The 15571-nt window shown below is 44.9% G+C and overlaps 1 protein-coding gene across 1 annotated transcript in view; it reads left to right on the forward strand.

Moving 5' to 3' along the window:
* DCUN1D2 (defective in cullin neddylation 1 domain containing 2) overlaps window positions 1-11918 on the forward strand; it is a 37759-nt gene extending 25841 nt beyond the window's left edge. The window contains exons 5-7 of the mRNA XM_012811523.2: window positions 7446-7528; window positions 9717-9813; window positions 11166-11918. Coding sequence (XP_012666977.1) covers window positions 7446-7528; window positions 9717-9813; window positions 11166-11245 — 260 coding nt within the window. The 3' untranslated portion in view covers window positions 11246-11918. The remainder of the gene's footprint in view (window positions 1-7445; window positions 7529-9716; window positions 9814-11165) is intronic.
* Window positions 11919-15571: the final 3653 nt, after the last annotated feature.

Genomic DNA, 15571 nt, shown 5'->3' on the forward strand with positions numbered 1-15571 from the left:
CCTGAACCTCAGCAGATACTTACACAAACCAGCGGTGCAGCCCCCACACCTGAACCTCAGCAGATACTTACATGAACCAGTGGTGCAGCCCCCACACCTAAACCTCAGCGGATACACAAACCAGCGGCGCAGCCCCCCACACCTGAACCTCAGCAGATACTTACACAAACCAGCAGTGCAGCCCCCACACCGGAACCTCAGCAGATACACAAACCAGTGGTACAGCCCCCCACACCTGAACCTCAGAAGATACTTACACAAACCAGCAGGACAGCCCCCCACACCTGAACCTCATCGTGTACTTACGCAAACCAGCAGGACAGCCCCCACACCTGAACCTCATCGTGTACTTACACAGACCAGCGGTGTAGCCCTCCCACCCGCCCCATTCCTGCACACCTAGGCTTGTGGCTTCCCTGTTGCTCCTCAGCTACAAACCTGCATAGCATGTTACCATGTGAATACTACAAGCAATTGTGACAGGATGGTAAAAATTCATGTATCTGGACATATCTGAATATAGAAAGCGCGCGGTGGAGACCTGGCATCAGGCTCACATGGGATGACTGAAAGGCCATGGGTGACTGTGTTCAAGTCAGCTTGCTCTTGTGGGCCTTCCAGTCTGGTAATTTTTGGATGACTTCTTGTTTCCAACTCTTGAATTTTGGCCTCTAATTTCTGAGTTTTTCTAATTCTAGTACAAGGTCTCTGTTCTGACTCCTCAGCCTGTTTTCGGTTGGTGTGTTTGCTGGCCAGCGTTTGCTTCTAAGGGATCATCTTCTGTCTGTAGTGTCAATGCTTTAGACTTGGAAGGAGGATTGTTCAGGGCAGCTTTTTTTACTTGGTAGAGTTCCTTCTTCTGGAGCCTGGGCGTGTGTACACGTGTGTCGCTCACAGAAGCGTAGAGTTGAGCTTCTCAGGTTTCCCGGCCCTGCTCCTCTCCTCACCTTCTCTCTCTTTTCTGCCTCTGTCGTCCCTTCCTACCCAGCTTGTACTAATCCCAGGTGTGTGTCTACAGTGTGGGCCCTGCTGGGAAGGCAGCCCCAACAGGTCAGTTTTGAGGCCCTCCTGGCAGAGCCCTGCACTCAGCCACAGCTGGTCCTCGCCTTAGCTTGGCACAAGCCTCTGGCTGCTCTGAGGCCTCTGGTCCTCACAACTGTGAGAGACTCAGCACCCTCTGGCTTCTCCCTGCATCACCGTTCAGGCCTTGTGCTGGTTCATCCTCTGCTGTTTGTAACTTTGTCACTTAAATATACTGTAAATGTTGCCTACAGGTTTTGCTATCTGATTGCCTTTTCTGTTTTATATGAGGATTCAGAGTAAATTTAAAACTACACTGCCTTTGCTCCCTTTCCAGAATCCTTTCCCATACCTTTTGGTGTTGAGTTCTCATAGATTACTTGTATGAAGGAACGACAAGAGTGGCTGAGCATAGAACTTCTTGTTTTAAACCAGTCAACTGAGGAATCCTTGGGGGTTTGCTTTCCCAAGACGGTTTTTTTTTCTTTCAACCATTTTTACTATTTTTAGGTGTATAGTTCTGTAGCATAAAATGCATTCACAATATTGTGTAAACATCACCTGTGTCTATTATCAGAACTTTTCATCTTCCAAAACCAACACTCTGTCCCCATTCTCCCTTCCCAAACTCCTGGCAGCCACGTTTCTACTCTCTGTCTCCATGAATTGAGTGCTCTTAGGACCCACAGGAGGGGGAGCAACATCTTCATCTTTCCATGATGTTCGGGTCACATGATGTCCTCAAGGCTCACTCATGGTGCAGCGCGCATCAGACTCTCCTTCCTTTGTGAGGCTGAATAACGTCCTACGTCTGCTCACCACATCGCGTTTGTGCATCAGCCACCAGTGGTGTGTGTTCTGCTCCATGGCTTGCCTGTTGTGGCCATGCTGCTGTGCACAGGGATGTTCAGTGATGTGCTCAAGTCCCTGCTCTCAGTGCTGTGGGTCATGTGGGATTGTGCAGGTGATGTTTTTGAGGAACCACCACCTCATTTGCACAGTGGCCGCACAAGTTACATTCCCGTCAAGAAAGAATGGGTACAGTTTCTGCACCTCCCTGTAACACTTAATATTCTCTGGGTCTTTTCTTTTTTGAAGACAGTCTCATTCTGTCACCCTTGGTAGAGTGCCATGGCATCATAGCTCACAGCAACCTCACATTCTTGGACTTAAGTGATTCTCCTCCCTCAGCCTCCCTGAGTAGCTGAGACTACAATTGCTCACCACAACACCCAGCTAGCTTTTTTCCTGTTTTTAGTAGAGACAAGGTCTCACTCTGGCTCAGGCTGCTCTGGATTTCTAGCTCACACAATCCACCTGTCTCGGCCTCCCAGAGTGCTGGGATTATAGGCATGGGCCACTGCGCCCGGCTGTAATAGACATCCTAAAGAGTGTGCCCAAGACTATTCTCTGATGAGCTGATTTTTTACTTTGCAGACTAAAACTCTTGCTTTTTATCTTCTCTATTCCACTCTTTCCCTAAGAGTCTGAGACAAAATAGTTATTAAAGTTAAAGCCTATTTTAGCTTGCACCCTGATTACACAGTAACTGTCATTCAAGAAACAATTACTGCTCTTTTCTAGAAAGAAACCAGTGAGCAAGCAGACAGCAGAACAACAGTGCTGAAGGAGATTTGGGTGGGTTTAACATGTCTGTACAGACCCATCGCTCAGTGGCGAGGCCAGGGCTGCATTCAGCAGGCGGCTGCCCCTGCCATGGCTGGAGCTCCATCTCCTGCTGTCTTCTCTTCCACTTCTGTTTCCCCACGCCCTCTGCTTTCCATGGTGATGTCACCCAGGGTGGAAGTGCTGTTCCCTTACTGCTCTAAATCTTACTAGTTCAGGTCTGAGTGTAATGATCATTATTCTTCAAAAGGAAAATTTAGGAAGTGCAGTCTGATTCCTACAGGATTATATAGCTTCCTTTTTCAAGTGAGAGTTAGTCTGATTCAAATTTCAAAATGACAGCAACTCTTCTTTTTTGTAAATGGTTATCAGGGAGGACATCTTGAAATTTCAGTGAATGATAAAATAGTATTTTTTCTGGCTATGTTAATCTGTTACTTTAGTATCTTTAGTATAATCGTGACGTGATTCTGCTTCTGTTAGAAATAATCATTTAAGGGCAGTGCCTGTGGCTCAGTGAGTAGGGCACTGGCCCCATATACTGAGGGTGGCAGGTTCAAACCCAGCCCTGGCCAAACTGCAACAGCAAAAAGAAAATAGCTGGGCATTGTGGAGGGTGCCTGTAGTCCCAGCTACTCGTGAGGCTGAGGCAAGAGAATTGCCTAAGCCCAGGAGGGGGAGGTTGCTGTGAGCTGTGACACCACAGCACTCTACCAAGGACGATAAAGTAAGACTCTGTCTCTAAAAAAAGAAACAATCATTTATATTTATTGCTATCTTGCAATCTAGGGAATTTTTCCCTTTTGAATTTTTTTTTTGCAGTTTTTGGCCAGGGCTGGGTTGAACCCGCCACCTCCTGCATATGGGGCCGGTGCCCTACTCCTTAGAGCCACAGGCACAGCCTGGGATTTTTTCCTTTTGATGTTGAAATGAAAAAAGGGTCAGCATTTCATTTAACTTTTGTGTGTAGGTATTGTTTGTGAGAATGTTTATATTATAACATCATGTTAACTTACCAGACGTTATAAAGTATTAGGAACCATTTGAGGCTCTGCAGAGGGTGGTCTGCAGATGGCAACAGGAGCATGACTGGTGAGCTTGCTGCAAGTGTAGACCACAGGCCTCCTTCAGACCCGCCGTGTGGGTTCAAAGCTCAGTGGCTTCAGATGGCATCACTTTTGGTAGCACATCATCCTTTGGGTCAGAAATTTCAGTGCAACTCCACTGGACAGCCTTTCCGTTCCCTAGGGTGTTGACAGTTCCACAGAGGCATTTCAGCCAGGGGCTGGGCCAGATTGAAAGACCCAGGAAGGACTCCCAGGCATCCTCTATGTCCTTGCTGGCTCTGCAGGGCACCTCTCAGCTGTCACCTTCTCTTTTCCCAGGTAGGAGGAATGCTTCTGTGTGAACTGCCACACTGCATGCTGGAAGGGGTCTTGCCCAGCCTGGGGACCCTGTGGCATTGCGTCCCTGGACACCATCCCACTTGATACACTTTTTAGTTCTGTAGTAATTTCCAAAAGGTTGTACATTGGGGTCTAAATTAATTGCCCAAACAAGAGGTTATAAAATATATTTTCTTTCTCCACAAATATTTTAAAGAAGTTTAGTATAAGGATAATGTGTTTTTTGTTGTTGTTTTTTTGTTTTGTAGAGACAGAGTTTTACTTATAGCCCTCGGTAGAGTGTTATGAAGTTACAGCTCACAGCAACCTCTAACTCCTGGGCTTAGGTGATTCTCTTGCCTCCACCTCCCAAGTAGCTGGGACTACAGGCACCTGCCACAACACCCGGCTATTTTTTTGTTGCGGTTTGGCCAGGGCCAGGTTTGAACCCACCACCCTTAGGTGAACCCACTTACTGAGCCAAAGGTGCCGCCCATGTTTTATTCTTTTTTTTTTTTTTTTGAGACAGTTTCACTATGTTGCCCTTGGTAGAGTGCTGTAGCATCATAGCTCACAACAACTTCAAACTCTTGGGCATAAAGGATTCTCTTGCCTCAGATTCCCAAGTAGCTGGGACTACAGGCACCCACCACAATGCCTGGCTGTTTTTTTGTTGTAGTTGTTATTGTTGTTTTTGTAGCAAGCCCAGGTCAGATTAAAACCTGCCAGCCTCAGTGTATGTGGCTGGCGCCCTAACCACTGAGCTAAGGGTAATGTTTTAAAAGTCTTTTTAACACACAGGGAATAATTTGTTCAACCTCTATTTCATAAATTTCCTGAAGCATCAGGTAGCAGAATAAACCATTAACAATTACAATAAATTTATAGTTTATCTTTTAATTCTTTTGCTGAAAACACAGAATAATCTTGCTATTCATTTTATTTCTATAACTACTTTATTAAAATGTTTATCGAAAACACTCACTAGAGGGTGAGTGTGGGGTCCAAGCCTGTAATACCAGCCCTTTGGAGCTGAGGCAGGAGGATTGCTGGAGGTCAGGAGTTCAAGATCAGCCTGAGCAATACAGTGAGATGAGAATCTGTCTCTGCAAAAAATTAAAAAAAAGATTAGCCAGGAGCAGTGGCATGAGCCTATATCCCAGCTACTTGGAAGGCTGCTTAATACCAAGGGTTTGAGATCAGCCTAGACCCCAAGCTCTAGAAAAAAATTATTTTAAATAACCGGGAATTGTGCCAGGTGCCTGTAGTGCCAGCTACTTGGGAGGCTGAGGCAGGAGAATCCTTTGAATACAGGAGTTTGAGGTTGCAGTTAGCTATGATGACACCACTCTGCTCCAGCCTGCATGACAGAATGAGGCCCTATCTTAAAAAGTTAGAGCTCCAATTTTAATAAATTTTGTCCAGGTGGGGTTAAGTCATATTTAGAAAAAAATCTTTGGAAAAATGTTTAGTTGAGTATTTTGTATTTAAAACTTTTTTATGGCTTTGCACCCATAACACAGTGGTTAGGGCGCTGGCCATCTACACCAAGGCAGGCAGACTTGAACCTGGCTTGGGGCCTGCTAAATAATGACACTTGCAACAAAAAATAGCCGGGCTTTGTGGCAGGCGCTGGTAGTCTCAGCTTGGGAGGCTGAGGCAGGCGAGTCACTTTAGCCAAGAGTTTGAGGTTGTTATGGGCTGTGACACCATAGCACTCTACTGAGGGTAACATAATGAGACTCTGCCTAAAAATAAATAAATAAAAATACAACTTTTATATATTTATTGTATATTATTTTATTCATATATATTTAAATCTTCATATATTTATCAATGTGCTTTTCACATTGTTTTACTCAACATAAAAATGTGATTAGGAAATTGGTTCAGTATAACATATTTTACTGCCTAGACGTATGAACACTATTCATGTGATTAATGGTGATCTGTTTTAAGAAATTAGTTTCTCAGCCCCTTTATGTACTTGCTGTGTCAAGCACATAAAAAGCAGTAGTTGTTAAGTGACCTGTGAGCAGAGAAGGTCAGAACTCTAAGAGCGGTGGACTGGAGATGCTGCTCTAGCACAGCCCTGACAGTCAACAGCTGCCAGATGTCTCACTGAGATGGGCCCCAGTAGCCCAGACTGTGTAGGAGTCAGGGAAGTAGGAACGCTAGCATTGACTGCTGTCAGTCCGGGTCTGCGCATTCCCTGCACAGTGGGAATGCTTCCCCGCCATGCACCGACTTGTCTCAACTATTCAGTAAGAACCCCAAAGTCCCTACAGTGCCTGCACAATATGCAGTTGTGTCCCCATTATCCGCACCCGCAGGCATTGGTGGATCCCAGATAGATGCAGTTTTCGGTTGCTTGAGAGTTACTATGAAAAATAGGCCTAACTAATTCTGTACCTCATACTATACCATACCATACCATGAACTGTATCGACTTAATATGAAATACACCAACTGAAAGCAAATTAAGGGCCTGGCGCAGTGGCTCATGACAGTAATCCTAGCACTCTAGGAGGCCAAGGCGGGTGGATCCCTTTAGTTTGATGCCAGCTTAAGCAAGAATGAGGCCCCATCTCTACTATAAATAGAAAAACTGAAGCAAGAGGATCACTTGAGCCCAAGAGTTAGAGGGTATTGTGAGCTAGATGCCACAGCACTCTACCTGGGTAACAGCTTGAGACTGTCTCAAAAAAAAAAAAGAAAAAGAAAAAGAAAAGAAAATTAAGACAAATAAAAGCAAACTTCACTTACTGTAACAGTTTTTATTGCATTACAAAACAGCTGTGTAAATGCCATATACAATTTTTATGAAAACACATAACAGTTAAAACAAGCATTGACAGGGCACGCCAAGTTAAAACTCTGGGTTTTTTTTTTTGGCAGGGCCACCCACCAGTTGCTTGAGTTCCAGATAACGGGGAGTTTCCTATAGCTGTGAATCAGATTCTGTTTGGGCAGGCCTGTTTGGAAAGCAGTGTGTCCCTTCCTTTCTAAACCAGTCATCTGATTTGCAGTTTGACACATAGAGCAGTAGCCTATTTTTTTTAAAAGATTATATTCATTGGTAGTATTCAGATCAGTCAGGTTTATAGAAAGCTCAATATACAGTATGTGAAATTTTGAGTGTCCAAAACAGATGAATTCTAGGATAATTACTTGTATGATTGAATAACTTTAATACATAAATCTTTTTCCAATGAAGTTTCCCAGATCTATAAAATTAAAATATATGTGATTCTCAGGAGCCCTTCTGTAGAGATTAAGCCTTGTGTCACTCTTGAGTAAGATTGCCAAATTTTATTGATCACATGAATATCAGCATGCTAAAATGAAGTCATTGTTTTGTGCAGTAGAAAAAGAGACTGGGATTTATTAACTGTTCTTTCTCTCTTTTTCCAGATTTAGAAATGGCTGTTGCATACTGGAAATTAGTACTATCTGGAAGATTTAAATTCTTAGATCTTTGGAACTCATTCCTACTGGTAAGCGTCCTTCTTATGTGTGCCCAGTGTGAAGGGTGGGTCCGCAAGTTTGGGGTTTTCATAATTGTGTGACTAACGTCTCACATGGGACATTTTGGAGAAATTAAAAGTACCACACAGAGATCCACAGACCCAGAAAGGGGGCATTGTGGCTTTGCCACCTATGGGAGATGGCCTCAAATGGAGGGGTAATCAGCAGTCCCCTAAAACTCCTCCTGGACTGGGCTTTCTAGGTCTGCTACAAACCTCAGCAATTCTGATCTGTCCTCTCCTCTGTGGGCCATCAGTGATTCTGTATTTCCACTGAGAAAGTTAAAATCCTTTAAGAAAGGTCCAGTGCCACACTTTCTGTAAGTAGATTTGGGCTTTAGCACAAGGACTGTATCGCATTGTCCCGGTACCCTAGCCATGGCACATGTGCCTGGTCTGATGGTCTTTAAATGCATGTTACAGTCCTCAGAGGAAAGGAGACCTTAGTGGGCCCCCAGGAAAGAGCCATGGGACAGCAGGCCAGGTGCTACTGTAGTGCTGGCCTGGCTGGCAGCTCCGGGTTGAGGGAGTGGACGGGGCTGTAGGACATGCCCTAACTCAGAGAAGACAGGGCTGGTGGTAGCAGAGACGCCAGGCTTCTCTCACGGTCCTGTCCAGGAAGGTGAGAGAAAGGGCTCTCAACACCCCACAGCCTGTAGCCTGGCCACCCCCTCGAGTCATTCTCTAATGCCAGGAAATGTGTACTTTGCTGCCACTTAACTGGCTTCGTGGCCTTTGGCAAGTTACTTCCCAGTGCCTTCTTCATCTGGTGACAGTGCTCACAGACACAGCAGCGTGGCAAAGGGCAGAAGCTGGTGGAGGATGGCAGTGCTAAGCCCTGCAGGTCTGTGTGCAGGGGCTTCCCCACAGCTGTGTCCTCGCCACACCTGTGCTATGCCACTTCTGTGAAGACATGCAGAGGGCAATGGCTCCATGCCCCTCACCCTCCGCACTTCACCTGCGGTCACTCCTAAATTCCAGACATTCCTCAGGCCCATGTGCATAGAGATGGGGACCAACGTGCTCACAGCGCGCTGACAGCAAAACACAGAGAGTGGCCAGAGGGAGATCAGTGCCATAGAACTCAACTAGAGAGCAGTGAAAATGGACGATTAGATTCACATGTGTCAGTCTGGTTACATTTCAAACAATGTTATGTGGGATAAAAACAAGTTGCAGAAAACTCTAGGTGTAATTTGCTGGGAGTTAATAATGTTTTAAAATAGAAAGCATGTTTATAAGCTATGTGTGAATACATATACATGAAATTAATGTATGGAAATAGGCATGAGAGTGATTGAATGCTGGATTCAGAGGAAGAAGAGTAGGTCCAGGGGATGCTGTAGGTCCAGGGAAACCACAGGGTTCCACCTCCTCAGCAGGACTGTAGACACACAGGTAATCGATACTCTCCACAGTTTTTGGTATATCTAAAATATTGAATAACATATTTTTAGAGAATTGTCCTATCCCACTGTAAGAAATGTGTAGTATTTTAAAAAATAAATATATAGAACTAAAGTAAATAGAAATATCGACTTACCTGCTGTCCTGCATTGTTTTAGAATTGGTTTAGGAGGCAAATAACAAGATTTAAAATGTTCCTCTTTTATTTGACTAAAAACAGGAGTTTATAATTTTAATATTTAAAATATTTTGTTTTTTGACTCAGCAACCATAGCTCAGTGAGTAGGGCACTGGCCACATACACCAAGGCTGGCAAGTTTGAGCCCAGTCCAAGCCAGCTAAACAACAATGACAACTGCACCAAAAATATAGCCGGACATTGTGGCAGGTACCTGTAGTCCCAGCTACTCGGGGGGCTAAGGCAAGAGAATTGCTTAAGCCGAAGAGTTTGAGGTTGCTGCGAGCTGCGACACCATGGCACTCTACCAGGGCGACAAAGTGAGACTGTCTCAAAATAAATAAATAAAATAAAATTTGTTTTTAAGCAAGTCCACTTTCTGTATTTGTACATTGACATTGTTTAGCTTATAACATTTATACAAAGCACTATTACTACTTTTAACAATTTTGTTGTTGTACTTATTTCTGATCCAATCAGGGAGCATAAGTCATTAAACAGCATGACATCCCTGGGACACCTAAGAGTGAAATTCTATGTCTTAATCTGGTGGATTTTCTTCCCATGTGGTAGGAACATCACAAAAGATCAATTCCGAGGGACACTTGGAATCTTTTGCTGGATTTTGGAAACATGATTGCAGATGATATGTCTAACTACGACGAAGAAGGTATTGAAAGTTGTAGTGCTCTAGCTCCTCATTGACAATGCTCCCCTCGACCTGCACATCCACTTCTCAGAGCCAAGGAGGATACAGACGCTCCTCCCTACGGCCCCTAGGCTCCTGCGTGTACCCTGTCGCTGAAGAAGGGTGATGATAATGGTCATTTCCCTTATTTCTTACATGTCACACAAAAGAAAAGTAAGGCTTCATATTCAGTTTAAATAAGAAGATAGTCCTGTGAACTACAGCATTTCAAAACTGGCCATGCAGAGGCCTGTGGTAGGACAGCATTACATAGATGTTTGGAAATCACCTCTCCTAAATACCAATCCCATTCAATGCCTTAGGTCAGTGATTCCATAACGCTCTTGAAGCTTATTTGGAGGCTCCAAATTTTATCTACTTGTATCAATATATTTATACATATAGTAGTCCCTTAGTATTTCGAGACACTAAACCAAAGCATATTTGGATGCCCATGATGTGATGCACAGGTGCTCCACCATGCTGGGACAGAGCACAGGGCAGCTCTGGGCAGCAACTCTGGGCCACCGGCAGTATACATGTCTGTCTGCCCACGGTTTTAGCTCCTTTTTCTTTATGTCCTCAACACTTAGCACAATACCCAGCCTATGACAAGCACCTAATGAAAGGGGATTGTTGAATGTAGACAGAAGTGTAGGTCCTGGGTGCTCTTGCTGAGGGGACACATCTGCTGAAGCTCTCGGGAGCACATGGGGGGCAAGAATGCTGATGATGAGGAAAGCAGCTCCCCTCCTTGGGACAGATGAGTCCATTTCTTTTCATTCCTGCTCAGCTGGGCCTGATTTCCTGGAGCACTGGACAGGACATGTGGCCAGTGTGCACGTGGGGGTGATGGAGGTGTGTGGATGCCACACCCGTGCTCGCTGGCCTGGCCTTGCTGAGCAGAACTGGGGGACTTTAGCCAACTCATTCTGTAAGACGCAAGCTGTATGAACTTCAAATCATTTGTGTTATTAAACTATAAAGGTTGGTTGATACTGTGGAAAAATGTTTTGACTAAAAAATATTGCTCTAGGCTCGATGCCTGTATCTCAGTGGTTAGGGCACCGGCCACATACATTGGGGCTGCTGGGTTTGAACACGGCCCGGGCCTGCTAAACAACAATAACAACAAAACATTAGCTGGGAGCTGTCATGGGCGCCTGTTGTCCTAGCTACTTGGGAGACTGAGGCAAGAGAATCGCTTAGGCCCAAGAGTTGGAGGTTGCCATAAGCTATGACACGACAGCACTCTACCAAGGGTGACATAGTGAGACTCTGTCTAATTAAATAGCTCTAACACTGATTTTTAAAATTTGTTTGCTTTCCTTTAGGAGCATGGCCAGTTCTTATAGATGATTTTGTAGAATATGCACGGCCAGTAGTCACAGGTGGGAAACGCAGCCCTTTCTAGGCAGAAAATTAAGATGGATTGAGATTATAAAATGAACTGTACCCTGCGAGGAGACCCACGTGTGCAGCTGTGCTCTCTTCAGAAGCTGGTCCCCTGTGCCCAGTCCTGGGATGGAATAGCCATCGGCTCTGCTTAAGGACATGGAGGAGGTTTGTGCACTGTGAGGAGGTCCTCAGAAGATAGCCGCTTTGGAATGTTTGGAGATTTGTCATCGTAGCTGTTGCTTTAGGAGATTTCCACATGATTTTCGTATTTACAAAAAAGTGACAGAGCCCGTTTTCAGGAGTGCAGAATATGCTGCTTTAGTTCATGACTTAAGGCGAACACCAGCAGTCAGCAAACCTCCTGCCTACTCTTACTGGAATATCACTTAAAACAGTGTTTGCATCCTCAGCAGGATGTTGTATTTTTATACAAATCAAAGATGTTAAAAATATGCCATAAGGAAGATAATCTTACCACAGAGTCTAATGTTTTCTAAACTTAGTGCCAGTAATTCAAGATTTATATTTTTTGATTACCAGATACATTTTTGTTTTTATTTTCTCTAGATGTTCATCTGAAATTTATTTTATCGTTTTTGACACACATTGTAGTTTGCACAGTGATGGCAGGTACAGTGGCTCCAGCAGAGCCTTATCTTAAACTGCGTACAACTGTGGGCCCATTTTACTTCCAGTAATGTTATTTGAACTTACTCAGAAATTTCATAAAGTATTTTAAAATGTATTTTATTACATTTAAGGAGATGTTTTTCCATGCAAAATATCTCTTTCATGAGTGATGAATTATAGATTTAAAAATCAAATGTGTTGGTTACTTTCCCCTACCCGTGATGTCATAGTGTCCAGCGTCCAGCCTTCAGTGCAGTCGTGCACATTTGGAAGCTAAAATGTACATCATTGTTCAGAAAATCCCCAAACCTTTATCCTATCTGTGGACTGAAGTCTGTCTTTGTACCATGTTGGCATCTGTCCCTGGTGTTTGCCTGGAATGCTGGCACAGCCCAGATGGGCCTGGTCCTTCAGAGTCGTGCTGTGGACATCACTGTGTTGACCCTACCTCACGTTTGCCAAGACCTTCGAGTCACCAGCATGCCTTGCTGCCCTGTCTTCAGCACTGAGCAGGAAGCAGGAAAGTCATCCCAGACCTGCCACTTGACTGGCTTCTAGAAACATCTCCTGACTACCCGAGGCTTGTGCACGCTGTGGGGGTGAACTGGTGCTTCTAAACAGACCCTCTGGGGCAGGGAGCACGGCACAGGACAGGCCACAAGGACAGGCCCTGCCTGGATGAGGGACCTGAGGACTGGTCTCGGGGTGGGCAAGTCATATGCCTTCTTCAGGCTCTGCGTCCAAACCCGCAAGAGAGAAAGTGTGGCCATCTCTACCTTTCAAAGGCTGTGATTCTCAGAGAGCGTTTACTTAATATAATAAAAACTTCAAAAATGTTAAAGCATCTTCTAGGTTTTGTGAATTCTTGACATGTAATTATTTTGTTCAGAGACGTTTATAGAATTCTAATAATGTATACACTATGGAGATCTGCAATACTTTTTTATTTTTGAGATTTAAAGTTCTATGGGATTATCAATAGATTTCAAAAAACTCATTGGAAAAAGGTTGTTCAAAAAATGCGGTTTCTTTTTCTTCTATTATATACATTTGAGTCATGCATGCTATGAAATGCTAAGAACAGAAATGTGAAAATAAATTATTTCTCTGGTGTTGAGGTGCCCTTTTCATTCTTTTCTTGATTGCCTGGATACTCGGCTAGCAGCTGTCAGGGTACTAGTCTTTGTGGCGGGACACACAGAGGCCCTCTCCCTGTGGCAGTGAACAAGCTCCTCCCACAAGTTTCTTACCTGCCGCCCTGGCAAATCAGCACGTCTTCAGTCGCTAGTCTCTTTCAGTGCTGCATCATGTGCTAAATACGGCATTCCATGGGAGACACTACAGATCTCAAAATATACAGAATTTACAGAAGAGTTGATGGAAATGTAACCAGAATATACTACTACAAACTAAAATATATTGAAAATGACAAATTAATTGAACACAGTAGGCTTAAGAAGGCCGCATTACTTGCACTTCCACGGCACCTCTTTCTGTCTCAGTGACGAAGCATGCATTGTGTTATTTTAGCTCAGTGTTCAGTGTAATATTGTGTATGTTCCCAACACAATGCTTCCGGTGTTTGCTGCAATAGCCACAGTTCCTAGTCCAAGCAGGGCCTCAGTGAACAGCTACTGAGTAAGCAAATCATGGGCTAATGTTGTTTCTTACTATTTGCTGACATAGACCACACCATGTGGAAGTTGTCCCCAGGTATCTTCAGTGGAGTTTCCACCGCCCCAGAGTCAACAACAGAAACCAGATGTGGGGTTGTGCCATTTCAGCCAAACGGTGCTGCTCTCCCCTGGATGAGCAGTCATCTAAGGAGAGCTGTCCCCACCTCTGGCCACTGTCACTGCCTTGTTTGGATGGGACACCTATGCACCTCTCAGGTTTGATGACTATATTTCAAAATCACAGAAGTGTGCTGGCTGGAATAATAATACTTAAGAGGTGCTGAAACTATAGTTCTCAAATGAAAGCTACAACCTAATTCTAGCCTAAGAATGTGGGGAGGGGGTGGGGGAGGGGAGGGGAGAAAGGCGGATGGGTGGTGGGAGGGTGACTGGAAGGATCACCTATATGGTCTGTCTAACAAGGGTACAAGTGAACTTTTCTAGAACTAGAGTATAAATGTTTTAACACAATAACTAAGTAAATGACACAAAGTCTATTTTAACCAGTTTGATGAAAATACTTCAAATTGTATATGAAAACACTACACTGTACCCCATGTTTGCATTATGTATACAGCTATCATTTAATAAAAAAAAAAAAAAAAAAGAAGTGCTGGTATGGTCCTGGATTAAAGCATCTCACTGTCCTGCTTGATACTAAAAAGAATTTATTTTCGGGGCAGAGCCTGTGGGTAGGGCGCCGGCCCCATATACTGAGGGTGGCTGGTTCAAACCTGGCCCCGGCCAAATGGCAACAAAAAAATAGCCGGACTTTGTAGTGGGCGCCATTAGTCCCAACTACTCCGGAGGCTGAGGCAAGAGAATTGCCTAAGCCCAAGAGCTGGAGGTTGCTGTGAGTTGTGATACCATGGCACTCTACCGAGGGCGACAAAGTGAGATTCTGTCTCTATAAAAAAGGAATTTATTGGCTTGGCACCTGTGGCTCAAGCAGCTAAAGCGTCAGCCACATACACCTAAGGTGGTGGGTTCGAATCCAGCCCGGGCTGGCCAAACAACAATGATGGCTGCAACCAAAAAAAATAGCCAGGCGTTGTGGTGGGCACCTGTCATCCCAGCTACTTGGGAGGTGGAGGCAGGAGACTCACTTGAGCCCAGGAGTTGGAGGTTGCTGTGAGCTGAAATGCCACCGCACTCTACCCAGGGGGACAGCTTGAGGCCCTGCCTCACAAAAAAAAAAAAATTATTTTTGTCAATTATGTTTCTAAGTCCATGTGTAACTCCCCACCAGGACCCAGGAGCCCAGTCCCCGCAGAGAGGCTGTCTGGGGCAGGGCAGGGAAATGGACTGGGAGCCCTGTCTGTTCACACTTTGCTGCCCCCACCTCTCCACATTTCTGGGTGTTCTCTCCTTGTGTTGGTGGGGAGGCTTGCATGCTTGGTAACGGTAGGCTCAGATTCTGAGGAAGCTTTGGCTCAGTGGCACTTGCCCACAAGGGGTCTGGAGCCTCTTGTGACCATTGGATAGTGAGAAATGTCAGGATGCTTCGCACGGAGCCTGGGTATGCTTTTCCTCCTGAACACTGCATCTTTTACATTTTCTATCATCAGCATGTTTTATAATCAAGAGTCAAAGTTTTCTGAAAGCTAAAGCTGCATATCAGAGAGGAATATCAATATTGTGCTGAGTGAAGACTCCAGACTTGACAGGCACATGGTGTATTCAGAATTTCTAGGAAATTTCTTAGTACACAGCAACTTAATAAGATGCATTTATTTGAAATTTCTAGAAAAGACAAAGCTAGATAGAGATAAAGCAGATGGGCCACTGCCTGGGGAAGATGAGGGGTGGAGAACGTGGGCACAGAAGCCCTGGGGCAGGCCAGCTCCAGAGCAGGGTATATGCCCACACTCCCACACATCACCCTGCGCTGTGCACAGGGACCTCTGTGGACACCTTCAGGGACAGTGGAAAGAGCCACTGCTCTGTCAGCACTCTCTGGTGGCCCTGAATGCTGACTGCAGCCAGCAGGCCCCTTTGCTAAAGGGGTGGTGCCTGCCAGACACTAGAGGAAGCTG

Source organism: Otolemur garnettii, unplaced genomic scaffold, assembly GCF_000181295.1.
Source record: "Otolemur garnettii isolate 467f Iridium unplaced genomic scaffold, OtoGar3 scaffold00161, whole genome shotgun sequence".
Taxonomy (NCBI): domain Eukaryota; kingdom Metazoa; phylum Chordata; class Mammalia; order Primates; family Galagidae; genus Otolemur; species Otolemur garnettii.